A 24,466-nucleotide genomic window follows, 5' to 3' on the forward strand; every position below is an offset into this window, starting at 1 on the left:
TTTAGTAGAGACGGGGTTTCACTGTGTTAGCCAGGATGGTCTCCATCGCCTGACCTTGTGATCCGCCCGCCTCAGCCTCCCAAAGTGCTGGGATTACAGGTGTGAGCCACCACACCCGGCCTAATTTTTGTATTTTTAGTAGAGATGGAGATTCACCATGTTGGCCAAACTGGTCTTGAACTCTTGACCTCAGGTGATTCGCCCACCTTGGCCGCCCAAAGTGTTGGGATTACAGGCATGAACCACCACGCCAGGCCCAAAACCTTTTTAATCTTCAGTTTTCTTGCCTGGACAGTGGAGACAATCACAGCACCTCTCTCAAAGGATTAAGAAAGATACTCCAGGTCAACTGTTGAGCACAATACTAATACCACCCGTAGTAAGACTTCCATGAACTTGTAAGCTATGTTATAATCTCAGAGATACAGAAACAAACATGAAACAAAGAAGTGACTCAGGTTGGTGAAGAGACAGGCAATGAATGGTGAGTGAAAGCCCTAGAGTCTTGAGGGTCCTATGCCCCACTTAGGTGGGTCCCATTACCCTCCTCCACCCATGTGAGAATAGGCCTTCCCTTTGTCAAGCAGAGCTGCTAGCTGCAGAGAGAAGCTGACCACGAGACAGGACTGGGTAAGCTTCCACAGCAGAACCTTTCCATTTTATTGTCTGTAAACTCTTCTTTGGTAAACAAGAAACCCAAAGAGAAAAGGAGCACGCCAAGTAAAAAGGCAAGGAAAGGGCGGGTGCCCTCCACACACAGGCGTTCTGAGAGGACAGCTACACCATTAGCAAGGTGGCGGATGGAACCTGGAAGTTTGGGGTGGGTGGTGGCATGGGGGACTGGCAGAGGGGAGCGAGAGGGAAGAGTCCACTCTGTTGGACATAGAAGCCTAAATCACACAGCGAGGGAGCTCATGCATCACAGCGAAGAGAATTAGGGATCCTCCACCCATGTCCATCACCTTCCGTGTGTGTGATCCACTGAGGCAGAGTAGTCTGCCTGGGCAGGGGTGGGTGCAGGGGGCTCAGGATGGCCCCCCAGCAGCCCATCCTCCATCTCTCCTTTCCTGCTCTGCAGGCAGGTGTGTGCAGGCTGCAGGGGTGGGGGTGGGGCGCTCATGGTCTCTGGGTCTGGGTAGAGGCATCAGGGCAGCAGGAGCAGGGTTTGGGGGAGGTGGAGAAGCAGCCCCCATCCCCACTTTACATGGGGGGCTCGCTGCAGAGCACAATCTCCAGGTCCTTGCGGTACAGCTTCCCTGCCTCTGCCAAGGACATGACGCTCTTTCTGTAGTTGGTGAGCTGTTGAATATTCATTTCCTAGGAGATACAGGGAGAGGGTAAGAGCAGGTTCAGGGGATGGCCCCGACCCAAGGAGCCCACATCCACATTCACAAAAGCCTGCAACTTTCCCTCATCTCATCCCAGGATAAGTGGCTTAGATGAATGCAAAGCACAGATTTTGGAGTTAGACAGACGGAGGTTAAAGCCTCTCGTTCACTAACTGGCTGCACTGCTTTGGGGAAGGTAGTCAACCTTCCTGAGACTCAGCTGCCTCACCTGTAAAATGGGTACACTAAAAGTTCATGCCTCATTGAGGTGTTGCGATGATTCTATGAGGGAATGAATATAAGCCACATCAGCAAGCACTTGAAAAATAAAAGGTAGTTATTGTGACAGTCATGATCTACATATAACTTGTATATATTCCTCGACCTCATTGGGCCTTTGTTAACTCAAGGCCAATCTGGCTCCCTGCTGGTGATGAAGAGAATGCCAGGAAAGCTCCCTGGTCTTGCCTTCCAGCCTCCTGGAGTACTCTTTCCTAAGTCTCATCTATTTAAGCAAGGAATTCTTTTTTTTTTTTTTTTGAGACAGAGTCTTCCTCTGTAGCCCAGACTGGAGCGAAGTGACGCGATCTTGGCTCACTGCAACCTCTGCCTCCCAGGTTCAAGAGATTCTCCTGCCTCAGCCTCCCGAGTAGCTGGGATTACAGGCACCTGCCACCATGCCCAGCTAATGTTTCCATTTTCTTTTCTTTTCTTTTCTTTTCTTTTTTTTTTTGTTTTGTTTTGTTTTTTTTTTAGTGGAGATGAGATTTCGCCATGTTGGCCAGGCTAGTTTCAAACTCCTGACCTCGGGAGATCCTCCCGCCTCCACCTCCCAAAGTGCTATGATTACAGGTGTGAACCACTGCACCCAGCCACTATTTAAGCGACAAATTCTAAATCCCAGCTTCTCCAACAATAAAGCTTGCTAGCCTCCTTCTTGTTCACTGGCTTCTTGTGGTGTTTAGTGGCCAATGAGACAGGTGAACCATGAACATATGCCCATTGTCTCATATAAATGGAGACCCATATTAAATACCAACACCTGATATACCTGATGTTAAATCCATGCTTTACAATCATTGCTTCGGATACAAATAACCAATGGGTCTGAAATATAGCAAGGTCATCATCAACACTGGAAAATCACGTAAACAACCTTTTCTTTCTTTCCTTCTTTACTTCTCCTCCCCCACTCCGTCCCTTTTTATTTACTTTTTTATTTATTTATTTTTTTTTTCAGACAAGGTCTTCCTGTTGTCACCCAGGCTGGAATGCAATGCTGTGATCACAGCTCACCACATCCTTGACTTCCTGGGCTCAAGTGATCCTTTTGCCTCAGCCTCCCAAGCAGCTAGGACTATAGGTGGGTGCCACTACACCCAGTTCTTCTTACTTTTATTCTTTTGTACTGAAAATGTTGGCAGATACTTAATTTTTTTTCCCTTCTAGGCTGATGGGTCATTATCTCCATCCTGCTAATAAGAAAAGTGAGGTACAGTCATGCTCATGAATATCTGTAATCTAATCATGAGCCCTGAAGTCTAATGATTCACTGTGCACTATTCTGTCACCTCTTTCTCAGGGCTTGAAGGCCAGTCTTTTTTTCCCATTGTGCCAGGACTTCTCTTTTTATGCCATTAATTTCTGGTTTGAAAACCCGAGGGCACTTTGCAAGCATGTCTAGCTTTGAGAGGCATTTTCCCTAAGTTGTGATGTTCTTGGAAATGTCACGTAACACTGGTGTGCACCTGAGATATCTGCCACTTAATCAGGAGCCAAGGAAGGGACCTCATCTATCAACCCCAAGCTTGGGACAACTTCCACAGTGAACTGTGACAGCGAGAGACTTAGCAGCATGGCAGGAGGGGTTGCTTTACTTCCTGTAAGTTTCACTTAAACCTGGGGAAGGCTCTAGCAAGTTGCCACGGCCTCAGGAGTGCTAAGAACTACTGAAGTTCAATCCCATCAGCTTGTCCCCTCCAGGTGCCTCAAACATTAATCTGCTCAGAAACGCTTATCACACTCCATGCAGGCACCATCCAAATGGAATGCGTGCATCTATGTGGGTTTACAAAAAAGGGCCCTTCCTTTCCAGCACAGGTGCTGTGATTTAGAGTCATGCAGCTGTCCGTTTCTACTCATTGACTCTCTCAATCCTCAGGCGCCAAATCTGAAACTTGGTACAGGTGGAAGGCTCTCAGGTAAATAGCTTTGTTAATATTGTTGCTCTCTGACCCTCAGAGTGGCTTCTGAATCCCAACAGCAGAATCTTTTGTTTCCATACCTGGAGTCAAGCTGTGCAGCACCACAAGCTGTCCTTTGTGTGAACCAAGGAAGAGCTTAGTGAGTTGATGACCAGGAAATTCAGGTCACTCTGAGATTTAATGCATGTCTTCAGGGTTTATCCACCTCACGTATAAGGCAGAGTCTCATGAAGACAAACTACGCCTCATTCATACAATTACACGTAAAGATATTTTCCACTATGGTGCCCAACGTTCCTTGGATACATCAGGGCACACACATAATTTTCTCCTAGAATTTAGTGCCAAGAAAAAGGTTGGCCGAGTTCAAACACCTGGTGAGTGCTTCCTTCTTCCCGGGAAGTATTTGCTTCCTTATCATTTATTTTCTGCCTTTTTCAAGAGTAATTGTAGGTAACATTTAAATAAAAAAGATGAAACAAATGAAGGATGATATTTAAGACAAAGAGATCAGAAAGCACTTGGAAAGAGAAATAAACAGACTCAGAGGCTGCAGATAATTTTTTCCTGAAATTGAGCATTAAAGTTAGCTCTTGCTTGTCAGCCAAGGTGGTGAGACAACTCAAGGAATTGTGGAGCTTTCATTATCTAATTAAAGAAAGCAGCAAAACCATTTGCTCAGAGAAAGACATTTTCCGGGTGGTGAAGGAAGACAGGTGCAAAGTTTTGGCTCCTGGCTGCTGTTCCACCTGACTCCTCCACCCAGGGACCAAACTGAGCCCACTGGGAGGGTCTCCCAGGGTATTCCCAGGAGGCAACATCAGGCAAAATAATGGAGTTCACTTCTTTGCCTTTTCTTTGAGAGGAACAAACTCTTCAGTAGCTCCTTTTAACCCCTCCCCCAGCTCCTGATTCTGCAGTTCATCAATCCAGACTAGCCCTTCCCCTCTCACTGGCCCCTGTCTTCCAAAATCTCTCTCTCGGTGGAAAGTGTTTTTTTGGTTGGCAATCAGGCTAACACTTTCACACATCAACACTGTCATGGCCTCACAGCAGCATCCCCCACAACCGTCAGCAGATGGGTGCAACCCAAGCATCCACAGAGGAGAATGGGTAAACAAAATGTGGTATATTTATACGATGCAGCATTATTCAGCTTTAAAAAGGAAGGGAATTCTGACACATGCCACAACATGGATCAGCCTGCAAGGACATTATGCAAAGTGAAATAGGCACAGAAAGATTATACGAGTTTCTTTACATGAGGTACCTAGAGCAGTCAAATTTACAGAGGCAGAAAGTAGAGTGGTTGGCAGGAGATGGGGGACAGGGGAATGAAGAGTTATTTTTTAATGGGTACAGGTTTTGGCATTACAGGATGAGAAGGTGGCCATGCATGTGCAATATTATGAATGTGTTCAGTGCCACTGGACTGTACACTAAAAATGTGAAGATGGTAAGCTTTCTGTCCTGTGCTTTTTGCTGCAATTAAATTTTAAAGAGAAACATCAATTAATCAACCAACCAGAAATTAAAAAACCTAAAGCAAACCCACAGAATGGCTATTGCCTTGCTGTGGCAGATCAGAGGGGAGCAGAGAGCAGAACCAGGCACCTCTCCCCTCTTCTCCCGCAGAAGCCTCTCCCGCGCCCTGGGGACGGTGGCCAGGCCTCAGGCCCAGCTGCTCACCTTTTTGTTTTTCTCATACAGATCCTTCAAAAGGGCATCCAGCTCATGCTCGTCAATGTAGCCGCTTCCGTCCTGGGGATGGGAGCAGAGTCAACCCAGAGTTCTAAAGCCTGAGCCCCTACTGTCCCGACCCATTGCAGGGATGTCTAAGAGTCTAGCCTCTCCATTACTCTGTGCAAAATGGGGTGTTCAGATCGTGTAACGACAAAATAATGCGTCCCTTCTGCCTTGACCAGTCATGGCAGGAAGGTGGCAGTGGGCGCAAGCTTTGGGTAGCCTTTCATTGTGGTGCTTTTCATCTGCATTGAAAATATAAGTGAGGTTCAAGAAGCATGTGGTTAACTCCCTGAGTCCGGGGGCTATTTAAAGTTTACCTCCAATACTTTGGTTATGAAGAAGACCACTGGAGTCATGTGGGCAGGGGACAGCCAAGGAAGGGGTGGGTATGGAGGTCATCCAACTTCCAACTTCCCAGAGAAAGACCTGGCCCTGGGCAGAATTGTGATCTGGCACCAGGGCAGTTTTGAGTGTCTCTTCCCTTTGGCTCCTGACAGCGTGGTAACACCCTAGTTCTAAGGACAGTCCTCTTCTCCCAACGATCCTTGGCTGCATTCTGCAGAAACCAACCCCTTGGGCTCCATAGGCCACCAGTGGAGAATGACATTTGCCTTCTAATACAGCAGAAGATGCGGCAGGAAGAAACCACACGGCCCGGGCAGCCCCTGGAAGGCTGTCTCTTCCCGTGGATGCAGCTGAGCCTTCTGGCCGGGCTGATGGGCTTATGATTTTCCCTCCCATGCCGACTCCCCCCTTACCTTGTCGTAAAACGTGAAGATCGCATTAAACTCCTCTGAGGTCAGCTTCATGCCCTGCAAGAACCAGGGTATTAAAGACAGAAGCAGAAGTGCAGTGGTGTGTGTGTTTATGTGTGTGGTGTGTGTGTCATGTGTGTGGTATGGTGTGTGTGTAGTGTTTGTGGTGTGCGTGTGGTCTGTGTATATGTGTGATGTGTGGTGTGTGATGTGTGGTGTGGTGTCTATAATTGTGTGGTGTGTGTCTGTGGTGTGTGTGATGTGTGTGTGTTGTGTGTGTTGTGTGGTGTGTGTGTTTGTAATGTGTGTGGTGTGTATGTGGTGTGTGGTCTCTGTGTGGTGTGTGCATGAGGTGTTTGTGTATGTGTGTGGTGTGTAATGTTTGTATGTGTGTGTGGTGTGTGGTCTGTGTGTTGTGTGTATGTGGTACATGGTCTGTGTGTGTTGTGTGTGTGATGTGTATGTGGTATGTGTGGTAAGTGGTCTGTGTGTGTTGTGTGTGTAGTATGTGGTGTGTGTGGTGTGTGGTCTCCGTGTGATGTGTGCGTGAGGTGTCTGTATATGTGTGTGCTGTGTGGTCTGTGTGTGTTGTGTATGTGTTGTGTGGTCTGGGTGTTGTGTGTGTGTCATATATAGTCTGTGTGTGGTGTGTGTGGTGTGTGGTCTCTGTGTGCTGTGTGATGTGTCTGTGTATGTGTGTGGTGTGTGTGTGTGATGTGTATGTTGTGTGTGTGGTGTGTGTGGTGTGTGCTGTGATGTGTATTGTGTCGGTGTGGTGTGTGGTGTGTGGTCTCTGTGTGCTGTGTGATGTGTCTGTGTATGTGTGTGGTGTGTGTGTGTGATGTGTATGTTGTGTGTGTGTTCTGCGTGTGTGTGGTCTGTTGTATGTTGTGTGTGGTGTGTTTTGTGTGTGTGTGGTGTGTAGTCTGTGTGTGTGATCTGTGTGTGTTGTATGTGTGGTGTGTTTTGTGTGTGTGTGGTGTGTGTGTAGTGTGTAGTGTGTGGTGCATTGGGGGAAGGAGGGTGCAGGGCCAGGCTCAGAGGGATGAGGGAAGGGGGAAGGAAGGAAAGCAAAGTTTTACCTGAAATTTAAGCAGGAAGTTTTCCTGGACAGGCAAGAGTCTGGGGAGAAAATGTTAGAGCAGAGGTGAGGAGACTGCACAGGCAAGGGCAAGCGGGAGAGGGGAAGGCAGAGGCAGTGCCTGCAGTTACAGAAATGATTTCTGAGCACTTCATACATAATAAGGAATCAGGGGGAAGGTCAAAAATGAGGGAGACAGACAAGGTGAGGTGTCGACGGTCACAATTCTATCTCGCTTTGTCTTGAGCTTCTTGACACCCGCACCTGTCACTTTCCCACCAATGGATCTCAGCGATGGATCGTAGCACAGGAATGACCTGTGGGAGTCAGTATCACCCCGGGGGTGAGGTGCTTACCGGGACATCTCTGAGAGGCCCAATTTGCCATCCCCGTTCAAGTCAAACATCCGTAGCTGTTGGGGACAGAAAGAGGTGCCTGGGTTATTTGCTGTGAATTTCTCTGACCTGACATCCCCTTCTACTGGAGAGGACAGCAAGGAGGACAGGTAGCACCTGCTCATGCTTGCTCTGAGGTCCCTGGGGGCCAAGGACCAACATGGCCTAAATCAGTCACGGGGGTCCCATGGGGGGATCACAGGGACCCGTTCACTGCTCATCTTTCCCCTCCTCAGGGACAGGGGCTGCTGGGGCACAGCAGGCCGGCACTAAAGGCCCACTCTCTCCAAGATCATCCTCTCCTGGAGCTGCAGAGGTTGCCATGGAGACAGACGCTCACATTGGCCCATGAGTCAGCTCACACCCAGGACCTCAAAGGGTATGTGAAGCCACGAACTAGCATCCCTTTTTGCCAGCTGCCACTGTGAATCACTTCCCCTGGGCCTGAAGAATCTTCAGAGACCCTGCACACCAGAGCCCCAGTGGCTTGGGGCCCAAGTCCTGCACCCTGGGGGAGAGGGACACTTCTGTCCACTCACTATGGTTTGGGTGTATTCCTGGAGCTTGGGCTCGTCGTACGGCCGGTTTGCCTTCTTCAGCAGGTCTGACAGGAATCCCTGCAACACAAAAGGTCTCTTTAGTACTCCTGACTCATGCATTCAGTCCCTCATTCATTTCCTTACTTGCTCATTCAGACAGTCTCTCAATGTGTGTGTGTGTGTGTGTGTGTGTGTGTGTGTGTGTGTGTGTTTTCAGGTCTACCAGTTCTATGACTCAGGGCCCTCATAATTCTTAACTCTTGGGGAGTGACTTCAAAGGCTTTACTAGCTGGTGGTGCAACCCTGCCCCACAGAGTAGGTGCTAGAGATTGGCTCTGCCTCCTCGGAGCCCAGTATATGGAGCTAAGCAGTGCCTGGGGAATCACTGGCTAATAGTCAGAGGAATTTGGCAGTGGACGTAGGAGCCAGAGGCCAATCTTCTGGAATTGCCTGGAGGACACCTGTTCTGAGCACGGAGGTGCAGAAGAGCTGGGTTTGGTTGAACTCTACAGCCTGGCGGCTCTATGTAACCGATTTCCCGACTTCTCTGAACAAGTTCAACAATTCAGTGCCAGGTCTGAGTATTCCTAAGCAGCCCGCAAACCCATGCCCCTCATCCAACATCTCCTCCCTCCCCAGGTACCTTAAGCCCACCGCCACTCTGGCCTCCCACCCTCCCCAAGGCCCATCCTACCTTGAGCTCATTGGCTTCGATGTAGCCACTCCTGTCTGTGTCGTACTTCCGCCAAGCCTGCAACAATGGGAATGTCAAACTCCTTGCAAAGACGTATCAAAATCTACCTGCCTGCCTTCCATTCCCCTTTAATGGGCCAGCCAGGGTCTTGATCTTCAAGAATATCGGAAGGGGACGGAGACATGGAGATGATGTAGCCCAGACCCTTCAAGGTCACAGAGAAGGAAATGAGGGGAAGTATCTTGACGGTGATCTCATGAGCGCCTGAGCCAGAACCACGCGGCTAAGCTGTTTCCAAATTCCTGACCATAGAAAGTGGGATGTAATCAATGCTTGTTGCTTCAGGCTGCTAAGTTTTAGGGGTAGTTTATTACACAGCAATAAGTAACTCATTCAATGGTCCTGTATACAACTGCTGTGACATCTCTGCCTTTTACCAAGTCATCTGGTGGAGACGAGGGAGAGCCACAGGAGGGGCAGTGGTGCAGGGGAGGGGACTGCCCACATCTGTGGCAAAGATGCCTGGAGAACCATGTTCCCCTAAATCTTTGGTCTGTTTGGCGCCACATATTACTAAGATTTTTTCCCCTCCCTCCCTCCCTCCCTCCCTCCCTCCCTCCCTCCCTTCCTTCCTTCCTTCCTTTTTCTTTCTTCCTTCCCTCTTTCCCACCTTCCCTTCTTTCTTTCTTTCTTTCTTTCTTTCTTTCTTTCTTTCTTTCTTTCTTTCTTTCTTTCTTTCTTTCTTTCTTTCTTTCTTTCTTTCTCTTTCTTTCTTTCTTTTTCTTTCTTTCTTTCTTTTCTTTCTTTCTTTCTTTTCTTTTCTTTTTCTTTCTTTCTTTTTTTCTTTCTCCCCCCCTCCTCCTCCCCCTCTCCTCCTCCTCCTCCTCCTCCTCCTCCTCCTACTCCTTCTTCTTCTTGTTCTTCTTCTTCTTGTTCTTCCTCTTCCTTTTTGAGACAGGGTCTCACTCTGTTACCCAGGCTATGGTGCAGTGGCATCCAGAGCTTACTGGAGCCTCTACCTCCCAAACTCAAGTGATCCTCCCAGCTTAACCTCCCAAGTGCTTGGGACTACAGGCGTGCACCACCACACCCAGCTAATTTTTTATGTTTTTGTAGAGATGGGGTCTCACTATGTTGCCCAGACTGATCTCCAGACTCCTGAGTTCAAGTGATCCTCCTACCTCAGCTTCCCATAGTGTTGAGATTACAGGCATGAGCCACCATGCCTGGCTCCTAGATTCTCTTTCAAGTTTTGTTCCCCTGACTTTTCTTCCCTTCTCCCCCAGCTCCAAACTGCACACCTGAAGACCAGCAACACTTGATTTTCTGAGAGTCAGTAACCACTAATCCTTCTCCTACAGCTTATCCCCCGCCTCCCCCACTTCTCCACCGCATGTGCCCCTTTTATTGTCAGGAGTGTTAGAGTTTATGGACATTTAGAGTTTAGTTATATTTTACAGAAAAGGTATCTTTTTAAACATCAGCAAACAAGGTTATGTAATTTTTATGGTGACAGGGCTCAGAAATTTTGGTCCTGAATTTTTTTTTTTTTTTTGTTACAAGACAGGAGCATATCCCAAGAAAAGGGTAGATTTGTACTACATGCAACTCAGGTCGATGGTATTTGATTACAAGAGTGTCTTTTCCCTGCAGAAAAATGCCTCAGACTCTTTGAAATACTCCTTCCCATGGCCAGAAAGTCTGCCCTTGAAAAGGTACTAAAAGATATGTGAGGATTTCCAAATATGACTTCACCAACAACCCTCAGGCACTTGGTGCATCAGAGTTTAGTTGGTCTAAGTTGAGTCTTTACTGAGAAGAGGAAGACGCCCCCTCCAAGTTGCCTAAAAGGGCAATAACCTGAAGGAAGCCCCCCAGTCCCTGCACAGAGCAAAGCACCAGTGGCTGCTTTTCCAAGCCATCTTGCCAGCGGGTCCACTCCCGACCATGCACCCCCACAGGATGCCAGCTCTGGGCTCCCCCGCCTGCCTTCTCTCCCCATCCAGCACTTTGCTCATCATCATCAGTGTGTCCTTTCTCTTCTCATTCAAGGAAAAGAGTTCAAGAGACTTGGGCTTTGTGAAATCTCAAAGAAATCCTGAGGCATCCTTAAAATTAGAAGTTGTGCTGAGTGCTGGGATGGGAGCTACCTGAGAGCACAAGCCTTTCAGGGCTACCGAGGGACCATTTCAGGCTTCCGGCTGGTAAAAATGGAACAAATGGAACAGACCCCAGGAGGGGACAGTGGGATGGTACTGTGGGAGGGTGGGGTCCCAGAAACCTTGGCAGGCATGTCTCCTCTGCAGTTACGCTGGGGCTTAGAAGGACAAATGCATGTAAGAATATGAAATCCTGAGGCTGGGCGCGGTGGCTCACGCCTGTAATCCCAGCACTTTGGGAGACCGAGATTGGCAGATCACCTGAGGTCGGGAGTTTGAGACCAGCCTGACCAGCATGGAGAAACCCCGTCTCTACTAAAAATACAAAATTAGCCGGGTATGGTGGTGCATGCCTGTAATCCCAGCTACTCTGGAGGCTGAGGCAGAAGAATCACGTGAACCCAGGAGGTGGAAGTTGCGGTGAGCCAAGATTACACCATTGCACTCCAGCCTGTGCAACAAGAGCGAAACTCCGTCTCAAAAAAAGAAAAGAAAGAAAGAAAAAGAAAGAAAGAAAGAAAGAAAGAAAGAAAGAAAGAAAGAAAGAAAGAAATCCTGTCAGCTGCACAGAGAGAAGCCACTAATGATTTTGAGAAAGAGAAAGAGAAAAGGGTCCGGGGAAATGCTTTTAGCTCCTCTGTGAGCGTCCCTGCCCCCCTACAAGCTGCCCCATCCCTGTTTCCAGACCAGAGGTGGAATAGAGGCCAGTTTTTGGCTGTCTCTCTATCAGGAAAGGAGTCAGGCATGATGCTCCCTTTTCTATAGTTGGAAAACTTGATACAAAAGCAACACCCTGACAAGTTATAAGGATGCACAGAACTTTTTTTCTCCCAGGCAGGCTAGCGAAGGACTGAGAACAGAAGCCAGAATGTCAATTATCAGCTTGTGGAATCTTGCCATCTTGAAAAAACTGGAGAAAAATCTTTTAAAGCACCATAAAATTAAATCCATCTCTGATGCTCAGGCAAGCTGTCACTTAAAAAATGACTCTTCCACCCTGAGAACTGGTTCTTTCTGTCTGCCTGCCCAGGAGGGGAGCTTGCTGCAAGCGAGTTTCTGGGCCAGCTTTCCAGTTGTTACAGGCAGTGGATCATGGAGAGGGGATTACCGGTGGCTGGAAATGGATTTAACCCCGATGAATAGCAAAGAGAGTCACGTTGAAGGCCAGTCATTATTTATCAGAGCAGGCAGTTCGTGAGGTGAGTATGGGTTGAATCTCACTCTGAGGGATGCACATACTGAAGAGTTAGAGTGCAAAGTACCAGAAAGAGAGCAAGAAATAATTGGCAGTTTGCTGGACATCAGGATTAGTAATATATTTGGTTGAACCACATAGAATGTCCACATTTTGTAAGTAAAAAAATCGTTAAATATCAGCAATTTCATATGGTTCCATTTATCAGGTGAATATTACTCAAGATAAATGAGTTTGAACATCATATTTTACATGAATATCTTAAGGAAATTATATTGCTAAGAGGGGAATGCTAATTTTGTTTATTTATTTATTTATTTATTTATTTATTTATTTATTTATGAGACAGAGTCTTTGTCACCCAGGCTGGAGTGCAGTGGCACGATCTCGGCTCACTGCAACCTCTGCCTGCCTGGTTCAAGTGATTCTCCTGTCTCAGCCTCCTGAGTAGCTGGGATTACAGGCGTGCACCACCATCCCCAGCTAATTTTTGTATTTGTTGTAAAGATGGGGTTTTTCCAAGTTGCCCAGGCTGGACACAAACTCCTGACCTCAAGTTATTCACCTGCCTTGGCCTCCTGAAGTACTGGGATGACAGGCATGGGGCACAGTGCCCAGCCAGGAATGCTAATTTTAAAAAGAAAAACCGAAACCTTATCATAGTCAAAGATGAACCATGAACGATACCAGAAACTGGAATCCTCACTGGATTTTTCTAGCTATAGAATTGTACATAAGTCCCTCTTTCCCAAGCCTGCTTCTTGGAACTCTGACTTGGAGAGACACGTTATTATTGAGTGGCATGAGATCCTGGAGCCAAACTGAGTGGCACAGTTTTCTTTATTGCTTGATTTCTCAGAGCCTGTAATATGCAAATGACCACAACAAATCCCCAAACGAGAGATGCATGTATACAGTATTTCTCAAGCGTACTTGACCCAAGCTTACTTCTCATCTTACTCCCTACATTTTAATGTGCACACGCATCATCTGGGAATCTTGTTAAAATGGAGCTTCTGATTCACTGAGTCAGGGAGTCTGTCTGCCTTTTATTTTTTTGTTTTTTCTTTGAGATAGGGTCTTGCTCTGTGGCCCAGCCTGGAGGGCAGTGGTGTGATCTTCAGCCTCGAACTCCTGCTCTTCCTGCCTTAGCCTTCCTGAGAAGCTGGGACTACAGGTGTGCACCACCATATCCCACTAAGTTTTTTATCTTTTTTTTTTTTTAATCCTGTTCACTATGGTAGCTTTTTATTTTTGTAGAGACAAGGTCTCACTATGTTGCCCAGGCTGGTCTTGAACCCCTGGCCTCAAAAGATCCTCCTGCCTTAGCCTCCTTGAGTAGGGATTACAGGCCTTTCTCCCTTTCTTTCTTTTTTTGAGATGGAGTCTCTCTCTGTCACCCAGGCTGACAGTGCAGTTGTGCAATCTCAGCTCACTGCAACCTCTGCCTCCCAAGTTCAAGTGATTCTCCTGCCTCAGCCTCCTGAATAGCTGGAATTACAGGTGCCTGCCACCACGCCAGGCTAACGTTTTTGTATTTTGGTAGAGATGGGGTTTTGCTATGTTGGCCAGGCTGGTCTCAAACTCCTGACCTCAGGTGATCCGCCTGCCTCAGCCTCCCAAAGGCTGTAATCACGCCTGGGATTACAGGCGTGAGCCACCATTCCTGGCCCCTTTCTCCTTTTCTAACAGGCACCCAGGTGATACTGATGCTGCTGGTCCACAGACCATATTTTGAGTAGCAGAGTTCTAAGGGGTTTAGCATCTCCCAGGGACCATTACCAGGCAGGAGGGTGGGCCTGGCTCTGAACACAGGAGGAAGGCAGGTCCCAATGCTTAGAAAGAAGATGATGCGTTGGCCTCACCTCCATAAACTCGGCGCTGGAGCCCACGTGCTGCCTGAAGCACAGAAGGAAGTTCTCTTCAGTTGGCAGGATCTGCGCCAGCTGTGAAGATACAGAGAGTGACACTAACATTACGGAGGGACTTGCCAGCGAGCAGAGCAGACTTTCCCCTAAGAAGGATGGAAAGGACCAGTGGCGAGGCAGTGTGGGAATTGCATTTTGCTTCCTTCTCTGAGAACGGGTGCTGGCAGTCCTTCAAAGGGAAAGAAGGATGTTCAGAGAGGTGCTTTGAGTCACCCCAACCTTAGGGGATGAGCAATTGGAGGGGGAAAAAGTGGTGCTACTTTAAAGTGCAAGCACCCAGACTCAAACGAATACTTAATAGATGATTCCATGTATGTACAATTTTGAAAAATGAGAACTAATCTAAGTAGATGGGTGGTTGCCTGGGGTAAGAGGGCCTGCACCAGGCTAGAGGAACATTTTGGGGGTGGTAATAGAAAGGCTATATCTTCATTGGGGTGGCGATTTCATGGCCTAAAATCTAAACTCAAGGAATTTTACACTTCAAATTGATGCAGTTATTGTATATAAATTGATACTACAACAATTTGATTTTTTAAAAATGCAGGTACCCTCTTGCAGTAAGCACTGCTGGCTGCCCACCCAACCGGCCTTGCCTGCTTCTTTGCTCCTGGAATGCTTGTGTCATAGGCCAATCCTGATGAGTCTACATTGGTGAAGTGTGAGCCCCCATTCTTGCCAGTGATTGGCTTACAAGTAGGCACGTGCCCCAGTTTTGACCAATGAAATGTCGGGGAAGGGCTGCTGTGGGTACTTCTGGGAACATTTCCTTGCACTTAAGAAGGGCCCTTTCTGCAGCTGGACAGTGATTGCATATGGATGTATGTGGATGTAAGTAGTTGGATGTGGTTGTACGTGGGTGCATGTGGTTGTATGTGGGTACATGTGGGTGCATGTGGATATATGTGGTTGTATGTGGGTACATGTGGATGTATGTGGGTGTGTGTGATTGTATGTGGATGCATGTGGTTGAATGTGGATGCATGTGGGTGTATGTGGTTGTATGTGGATGCATGTGGTTGAATGTGGATGTATGTGGGTGTATGTGGTTGCATGTGGATGTATGCAGGTGTATATGATTGTATGTGGATGTGTGTGGGTGCATGTGGATGTATGTGGGTGTATATGGATGTGGTTGTGTGTGGTTGTATGTGGATGCATGTGGTTGAATGTGGATGTATGTGGGTGTATGTGGATGTATGTGGGTGTATGTGGATGTGATGCCTATGGCTGTGCTACGGTGGCCATCTTGTTAACAACCTGAGGATGAAGGTATTTTGAGGGCAGAGAACAGAACCAAGAGAACTGCAGGGAGCAGAGCAGGAGCCCTGGCTTCCACCTGGAACCAACCCCACCCCTGGCCTTTCTTTTAGAAGCCTCTCATGGTAAGCTATGGCCCTCAGGCCAAGTATGGCCCAGAAGTTGTTTGTAAAGTTTTATAAGACGTGGCCACACCCACTCATTGACATAACACCCGTGGCTGCTTTTGTGCTATAGTGGCAGAGCTGAAGAGCTGTGGCAGAGACTGGATGGCCCACAAACCCTAACACACTTACCTTAATCTGTATTTTTAGAGAAAAAGTCTGCCAACCCTTGGTTTAAGCCCTCTTATATCAGCATGGGCATCTACAGTGGCCACTCTTGGTGCCTCTCCCTGCTCCTCTGTAACTAGGCTGGTGGCCACCCCTCAGCTGCCATGAAGTCAGACTGCTAACAGCTCACCCCTGCCCCTACGCGAGAACTGCCCTCAGTCAGACCAGAGCTGCCCTGCTGGGGAAGTTCCACAGGTCTCCTCCTTGCCCAAAGAGGGGCAGCCTGCATCCAAATGACTGATTGACACAGGGGTACAACAGATCAGCCCCCTTGCCTCAAGGTGGGACCCACTCTGTGGCACAGTCCACACTCTGGAGTCCCTGTAAGCCTAGCCAAGGCAAGGCTCCAGTTGAGGTCACATCCTTGCACAGCACCATCCCCTGCCCTTTGCTGCTGCCCTTCTCTAGAGAGTTCTGCCTCAGTAAGCCACTTCCACTCAAATCTCTGTCTCAGGCACCCAACCTAAGGTAGCATCCCAACAATATACCCTGGGTGGAGCTCTGCCCTAATGCCTGTACCACCATCATCATTATTTATTTATTTATTTATTTATTTATATGGTTTGTAAAGACGGGGTCTTGTTATACTGCCCAGGCTGGTCTCAAACTCCTGGCCTCAAGGGTCCTCCGCCTCGGTCTCCCAAAGTGCTGGGATTATAGACATGGCCCACAGAGTCCAGCCAGCACTCTTGAGCCCTTGACCGTGGTCACTGATTATCAGAGGTGTTTAACATGCACCTGTATATGAGTATGTGTGACTGTATGTGTGTATGTGTATATATGTGTGCATATATGAATGTATATATGTATATATGGATACATGTAAATTGTTATATGCAAATAATATGTTTATATATGTAAATTACTGATGTGAATTATAAATGTATAGATTATATGTGTATGAATATGTATGTAACTTTTAAAAATTATCCTTTGGATATCTTTAGGTGGGGCATGGAGTCTCTTGTTCACCTGTCTTCAGCCTCCCTAGCGTCTTCAGCTAGGCTTGCCACTTGGTTACAATACCTGTTGGCCCCTGTGGGCATTTAAGGTCTTCACCCCTGTTTTTGGTCATTGTTTGTCACTTCCTCCTTCCTTGGGTGACACACAAGAAAAGCCCCTGCTATTCTCTTTGGTCAGCCCAAGTGCTGGGGGTGCCGGAGCTTTGAGGCCCCCACCTCACTCCAATTCTCAGCAGGATGCTTATGCCTGGGAGAGGCACAGGGGCCCAGGCCCCCTCCCACACAGCTCTTAACCAGCGAGGCAGGGCTCACCTCTGCCATCTCGATTTTCCCATCCGAGTTTTTATCATACTTCTGCATGAACTCCTTCATCTTTTCTCCAAAGTTGTCACTTTTTGACATCTGTGGAAAGACAAAGGGGGCTGATTTTTGCTGCTGTAGCTCATGTGAACCATGATCTCAGAGCAGCAGGCTTGGAAATCATTTCCATCCTGGATAAGTGGGTGCAGCACCAGGTTCTGCTGATGCTCTGATTGATCCCAGCTGTGTTGTTTTCCTTTCCAGGTCCCCTCCAAATCAAGTCATCTCTTCTTCAAGGCTCAGTCATACAAATTTCAAAGGACACGTGGCCATGCTCCCTACCACGTAATCAAACATGCCCTGCTGCCTTTGAGATGAATTAAGCTACAACTCTATAGGAAGGGTTTGGACTTGTTCCCATCACTCAGATGTGAGAACTAAGGCCTCAACACTTTACTGAAGCAGCTTGTAATCAAACTGAACTTCATCCAGTGCCCCATAATAGGTTAGCACTTCATTATAGCAAGGTGGATTGCTCATTTTCTTCTTTAAAGACTAACTGGCAATTCCACACTATTTTCACTCCTGATTTTCATGTCAGGAGGAACACGAGGAGGAGGTCATCCTGTAGCCGAAGGGTGATTTAAATAGTCCACCCAATTATTCTGACTACGAGAAAGCAAAGAACTTAAAACATTCCTTCAGGCCCACAGCTGCCTATCTTAAATATAGACTTGAAGCTCTCGAACCTTCCCCTGATTTGAGATAGTGCTGATTAATTATTTGCATTAAGGAGCTCTTCCTTCTCCCTAATCGATGATGAGCCCATCTGGCATGGCTGATGCTCCTGTGTCACTCAGCTGATGACATCCACATGAATTGTGTGCGCCCCAGGATTGGGCCAAGGGAAATCCTATCACTTATGAGAGTCTCCTGAATCCCTCTGATTGCTTTTTACTTTTGGAATTAGTATCAATTTGTCAATATTTATTCATTTATCAATATTTATTTATATTTACAAAAGTACATAGTCTGATCCCAGGCACTTGTCACAAATGTGGCCATCTTTTTTGAGTTTACAGTAGCTCCTGTGAAGTTCGTAGCCCTTCCATTTGACACACTAATGGAGGTCGAGATGACTTCTCTAGAGGACACCCAGGGAGTATAGCCAGAATTTGAACTCATGGCTTTTGCTTCCAAGGCCCATATTCTTTCTACCATATAACAGCTGCTCTGAGAACCAGTCCTGGATGACATCAGTTGGGATTGTTGACAGACTTGAAAATTACCCCGATGACATCTGAGGAAGGGAATGACTAAGAGAAGGATTTTAGATGCAAAGCACTTCATAAAAACACATTTCTCCAACTAGCCCATGATCCCAGAGTCAGTTCTGAAGCCCATGCTTTCCGTGATCCAGGCTTCATTATCCTAGGAGTTGACGGGAGAACTGTTGATAAACAAACCCATGAATTGCCTCCAACGCTTTAAGCCCGTCACTTTGACCTCCTTCTCATTGGGGCATTCTGCCGAGCTTTGAACCAGGAGCTCACTGGCAGATTTGTGACTCATCTCCCAAACTGCTCCCTGAAGAGCTGCAAATAAACAGTGGATTGGCCAACAGACACGCAGCAGGGGACAGTAGAGATACCTCCAGAGGACCCGAGGGAGTTGATGGGAGGGTGTGGGGCTGACTCCATGTACTCCAGAACCAGACACGGGAATCACAGCAGACTAGTTCCAATCACCTGAGCTTTGCAATATTTCACATACCTCCCCCAAAAGCCTTTAGCAAACTCAGTCGTGCCATGTTGGCACCAGGGAAAGGAACATTCCTGTCACTAAGGGGCTGAGATGTGATCTGGAGTCACTTTGGGCAGGCTTAGAAGGTTGTGACACCACCACGAATGAGGCCAGCCAGTGCCGTGTGGTTCAGATACTGGCTGAGAGCAATCCTTAATTTTCCTCTAGTTCCTTGCTGGGGATTCTAGCCTATGTTGCTGTGGAACAGTGGTTCTCTTCTGAGGACGAATCTGTCCCCAATCTCCCACCAAGGGGACATGTGGCAATGTTTGGAGACATTTTTGATTGTCACAGCTTGAAGGAGGATGATAGTGGCATCTCACAGGTAGATCCAGGGATGCTACTAAACTCCTACAATGCACAGGGCAGCTGCCACAACAAATTATTCAGCCTCAAATGCCAACAGTGCCAAGGTTGAGAAACTCCGGTCTAGAATCAGGGCACTTGAAACCTCCTAGGCATCCAATCTGGAATCGTGACCCCTAAGCACCTTAGAGCAGCTATGGACTCTGTCCCTAGGGAAAAAAATACTGCATATATATTAATATATGCATACACAGACATAAAGCTTTGCAGCTTTGCAGGAGGGTTCATCAACCCCTGGTGTCCATTCATGAATAGCCCCCAATTCCAGACACCCAAGGATATTGAGATAGGGTACTCTTAGGTGATAGCCTATTTTTTTATCCTTACAAATAAAATGCTGTGTCAAGACCAGCGATATGAGGCCTGTTTATGGCATACATAACTGGGACAGAGCGTGCTCAAAGGCATAGGTCAGGAAAATCCCAAACAATGGGAGACAGGGCTGGGCTTACCATGCCAGAGCCTTTTCTTGCCTTCTCCAGCTCTTGGAAGAAGTTTTCTAGCTCTTTACCTTCAATATACCCATTTCCTGGAAAGAGAGAGAGAAAAAATCAATCTCAGCGCTAAATAGTAAGGGGAGCATGGGGTGGGCATGCCAGGGGCTTCGTGGAGAATGTCTTCTCCCAGCTGGCCCACAGGCAGGTGTCTAGGCCAGTGGAGCTACGGGTGTGGGTCCAGCCCCCAGGACATTTGCACCTAGAGATCCAAGATGAACAACATACATTTAGCAGCTAGAAAATACTGGGAGGAACTAGCACAGTGTCCGAGAGGACAGAGGAGAGCAGAAGCTGGCAGCTTCTGTATCTGTCCCTAAAGTCTGAGCAAGCACTAGGTGGCGGAGGTGTGACAGGTCGTCAGCAAGTGGTGGGCTCTGGTCAGAACCAGAACGGGGTCCCTGGGGTTCAGAAGGTGTAGTGGGTTGGAGTGCTCCCCCAGAATGGGACCTTATTTGGAAATAGGGTCATTGCAGATGTCATTAGTTAAGATGAGTCATACTAGATTGGGATGGGCCCTAAATCCAGTGGTTGGTGTCCTTATAGGAAGGCCTTGTGGAGACACAGAGACCCCGGAAGACCACGTGAAGATGGAGGCAGAGGCCAGTGTGATGTGGGTTCAAGCCAAGGAACGCTGTGGGCTGCCAGCAACTACTAGAAGCCAGGAGGGAGGCAGGGAGCAGATTTGCCCTCAGAGTTCTAGCAGAGCCTGTCGACGCCTTGATTTCACACTTCTAGCCTCTGGAAATGCGAGAGAATACATTTCTGTTGTGTTAAGTCACCCAGTTTGTGGTGCCTTGCTATGACAGTCCTAGCAAACAAAAACAGAAGGGCCCAGAAAAAAGAGAACCACAGGGCATCTGTCCTATGGGATATCACCTCCCACCCCCCACCCCACCTGACACTTGGTCACAGGGATCAAGGATAGGAGAGGCATCCCACGTGGTAATGAAGAGAGGAGGCTCTGAGGTCTGTGGATGCAGATTTAAAGGCTAGTTCTGCTGTACTTAACAACAGTGTGACTTTGAGACTGTTATTGAACTCATCTCATCTGCAAAGTGGGTTATTATAATTAAACAGGATTTTGTATGGAAAGCCCGTCCTCTAGTCATTATGAGTGCAGCATAAATGTTGTTACTGAGTTCCATTACTAGAACCCGTGTCTAACGTGGGAATGAATCTGTGGGAAGAGTGCAGTGATCAGAACCAGGTCTCGAGGTCACAGCCTGACTTGCGAGATCACATAAGTAGTGGGAGGTCCTTTAGATTCTCACGCCTTCAGCCTGGGTGGTCTAGAGACCAGGACTGAGCTGAATGCATAGTCAAGGTCACTGGTCAGTGCTGTGCTTGGGAAGGAGGCATTTGTGGGTGGGAAATCAGGCAGGGCTCAGGCAATGCCTCCTAGACGTTGCTGCGGCAAATAATCTCCTGGGGATTTTTTCCTTTTTTTTTGAGACAGGGTCTTGCTGTGTTGCCAGGCTAGAGTTCAGTGCTATTCATAAGTGTGATCATAGCACACCACAGCCCCAAACTCCTGGGCTCCAGTGATCCTGCCTCAGCCTCCCAAGTAGCTGGGACTACAGGTACCTGGCATCCAGGGATCTTTAAAAAATATGGATATCTGGCCCCCACCTCTAGACTTTCTGATGCAGTTTGTTTGGGGTGTGAACTAAGCACCATGATTTCTTTTTTTTTTTACACTCCCAGGTGATTTCCTGTGTAGCAAAGTTTGAAAACCACTGACCTAAAGTCAAGTTCCAAATTTGATCTAAAGCCATTGAGGAAGATTCCCGTAGAGCAGATTCAACTCGAATGGGAAGGGAGGTGGTAGCTTTCACCAAGGGCAAATGGAATTACAAACGCAACAGAGAAAATAAAGGATCATTTACCCTGGCCACTGTGAGGGGTTGTGAGGGGAGGCTTTTCCCAGCCTCTCCTCCTAGGGTCCCCTGAGAATTTAAATTCTGAATAAACTTAGAGGCACTCTCTACTGAAGAATATGCCACAATAAATATTGTATGGCAAGAATCACATGAGGTAAATTATGTATTTTTGTCTGCAGGGAAAAGACGTGATTGTAATGGGCTTGCAGAGTGAGACTTGAGTTCCCTTTTATCCTAGAATGGGGTGGTTATCTTCCTTCTAGGATGTTTGTAAAGCTTCTTAGGAGAACTGGAATTTCAGAAGAGCGTGGTTCCTGTGAGGCCGGCTAAAGTAGGGGAGTGAGGGAGAGGGAGATGGGCTTTCTGGGCAAAAAGACATTCATCTAGTTGATGATACTCTGAGTTGGAAGAATGAGGAATTTTTCTCTTCCTGGTCACTCCCTGCAGCGATCTGGCTGTTCTCATATCGCTGAGGTGCAATTTCTTCTCGACTGAGAAGGCAAAGTCACATTCTTCTCCTTGGAGGCTTTGTAGAGTCAGACGGGGAGGTGGAAAGCTGAGCTCAGCCCTGGGTGCATCTGCAGCTTCCAGAAGCCCGAGGCTAGGGCAGGAGGTGGGGGCTCAGAGCTGGCACCCTGAATGCGTGGCACGGTTCAGCGAAGCAGAGACCACAGGAGCCACGGCTGGGCAGACACAGGAGCGAGTATGTGTCTGTTTCCTAAGTGTGTCAGGAGGTGGCTAAAAGGAACTGGGTTGGGGAAGCCCACAGAGCAGCATGGTATGTTTCCAAGAGCTGCCTCCACTTAGCTCTGAACAGGGTCCCTCATTCCTCTGTGGAGCCCTGTTTTGCACCAGGTCCTCGATGTTCTGCCGTTTCTTCTCTGGCCCCCTCACCTACCATTTAGGGGGTCGGCAGAGTGACTGGCCTTTCTTGCTGAGGCACCGACACCTGGTTCTTCTCCTCCCTCTGTCGTACCCAGATCAGAGGACACCACCTCTGTGAACCTCAATTTCTTCTCCTATGAAACGGGGACAACGATAGCACCCTCCTCATGCGGCTGCCGTGAAGATGAAAGAGGATAATAATACACTTGCCGCGCTGGCCTGCAGCAAGCCTCAAACGTGCGGGCAGACATTGCCATTATGGCCGCTGTTTGTGCCTCCCGCCCATGCTGCAAACACCTTGACCCTGGGCTGCTTTCTTTAGGTTGGAAAGATTTAGGGGCGCAGAGGGAGGCTAGAGCAGGCAAGGCTAGCACCGAGCCCCACTCCACTGAACGCTCTGAACCCAAAGAAAAAAAGTACAGATCTCTAGGGGCCACCTTTTCCTTGGAGTTTTTCTGGGACCTAGAAAGAGTAAGTATTTATTTTTACTCCATCTTTTTTTCTAGAAAGGTTTGAAGGAGGTTTAACAACCTCAAGAAACTCAGACAATCAGCCAGTGCCTCGCCCAGCAGGAAAGTTCTGAAGGTCAATGGAATGTCTGTAACTTTTCGAAGCGATTTTGCCCTCTTGCTTTGCTCCAGCAGATAATCTGAGCCCTCACTATGGGTAAGGTGTCCGTGGGTTGCTGTGGGGGAAATGAACCCACACACAGTGTTTCCAGACACACGGGCATGGCAGAGTAGAATCCTTTTCTGCGGACAGAAGACACTGAGGCACACGACAGAGAAGGCAAGCAACTTGCTCCGGACCACACAGCCAGGGAGGACCAGAACGGAAGTGTCCTCATTCCTGATCCTGGCTTAATTCACTGATTCATTCATTTGAGGAATTTTTTTGTTTTGTTTTTTTAGACAGGGTCTGCTCTGTCACTCAGGTTGGAGTGAAGTGGCTGGATCATGGCTCACTGCAGCCTGAATGTCCTGCGTTCAAGCCATGCTCCCACCTCAGCCTCCCAGGTAGCTGGGACAACAGGCACATGCCTGACTAATTTTGTTTGTTTGTTTGTTTGTTTTTGGTAGAGACAGGGTTTTGCCATGTTGCCCAGGCTGGTCTTTAACTACTGAGCTCAAGCGATCCACCTGTCTTGGCCTCCCAAAGTGCTGGGATTACAGGCGTGAGCCACCGTGCCTGGCCCATTGGAGGAAGCTTTGTTGAGCATCTGCACTGTGTAGGCACTGGAGGTGCAAAGGCTAGCTAGGTCCTGCCATGGGGGGGCTTATGCTCTAATGGGGTGTGGGTGGGGCAGGGGACAGACAATAAGCAAGGATATGAATTTAAACATGGTGTTTCCAGTGTCGAGAGCAATGAAGGAATGATGGTGTCACACAGTAGATATCGACTTCCAGGGCTTCTTGGAAAGGACGAGCAGGGGAGACCTCCCAAGAAACCTCAGCCTCCGGGAAGGGGGTAGAGAAAGGAAGGAGGAAAACTGGAGGCAGGGAAAGAGGTCCAGTAGCTAGTAGCTAGAAGGGCAGCCCTGTGGAGAGAAGCCACTTCCCTGAATTCAGCTTGAGCAGCACAGGCAGCAGGAGGTTTCCGGGGCAGGAGGAACCCCCCTCCCCATACTAGGAATTCCACCACCTCCCTCTGGGCACCTCAACGAAAGGACAGAAATGTGGTTCAATGCTATGAGCCTTGATGTTTTTGAACTGAGCCACAGTTCCACCTCGTGCCTGGTGCTCAGGGAGCTATCACCAAGGTTTAGATGTGGGCCCATTCCCCATGAGCACCAGGGGTCAGCCTGGGAGAGGGAGGCAGACAGGCAGCTGATGGCAGACAGTGAGGAGCAGAGGAGAGACTGGCAGGCGGCACTGCAGGGCCCAGAAGGGACACTCCACACCCAGCCCTCCATTGTGGATGGAAAATGGCCTTCACTGCTCTGGCTTCCCTCAAAGCAACTCCCCATCCATCGCCAGGAGGCCCTTATCACTGGAGGCTCGGGTAGAGGAGAGGCTGGTGGACACCCTTCTAGGAGGACGTCGGCACTGGATGAATGGTCTGCTGTTTCTATGACCCTCTTGCAGCCGGTGGGGTGACTGGTCACCAAGCAAGGCTCATGCGGATGGGCAGCGATAAAGATGTGGTTACCGTGGCAAC

General features: G+C 48.2%; 1 protein-coding gene across 2 annotated transcripts in view; it reads right to left on the minus strand.

Moving 5' to 3' along the window:
• Positions 1–631: 631 nt before the first annotated feature.
• Positions 632–24,466, minus strand: part of CALB2 (calbindin 2) — a 32,444-nt gene continuing 8,609 nt past the window's right edge. The window contains exons 2-11 of one of the 2 annotated variants that reach the window (XM_028840673.2): positions 19,500–19,576; positions 16,891–16,980; positions 13,962–14,042; positions 8,743–8,799; positions 8,049–8,126; positions 7,471–7,526; positions 7,116–7,155; positions 6,037–6,090; positions 5,222–5,293; positions 632–1,317 (exon numbers count right to left, since the gene is read on the minus strand). In XM_028840673.2, the coding sequence (XP_028696506.1) occupies positions 1,201–1,317; positions 5,222–5,293; positions 6,037–6,090; positions 7,116–7,155; positions 7,471–7,526; positions 8,049–8,126; positions 8,743–8,799; positions 13,962–14,042; positions 16,891–16,980; positions 19,500–19,576 (722 nt within the window). In that variant the 3' untranslated portion in view covers positions 632–1,200. The remainder of the gene's footprint in view (positions 1,318–5,221; positions 5,294–6,036; positions 6,091–7,115; positions 7,156–7,470; positions 7,527–8,048; positions 8,127–8,742; positions 8,800–13,961; positions 14,043–16,890; positions 16,981–19,499; positions 19,577–24,466) is intronic. The other variant, XM_077984567.1, reaches the window with a different exon arrangement.

Source organism: Macaca mulatta, chromosome 20, assembly GCF_049350105.2.
Source record: "Macaca mulatta isolate MMU2019108-1 chromosome 20, T2T-MMU8v2.0, whole genome shotgun sequence".
In the NCBI taxonomy this organism is placed as follows: domain Eukaryota; kingdom Metazoa; phylum Chordata; class Mammalia; order Primates; family Cercopithecidae; genus Macaca; species Macaca mulatta.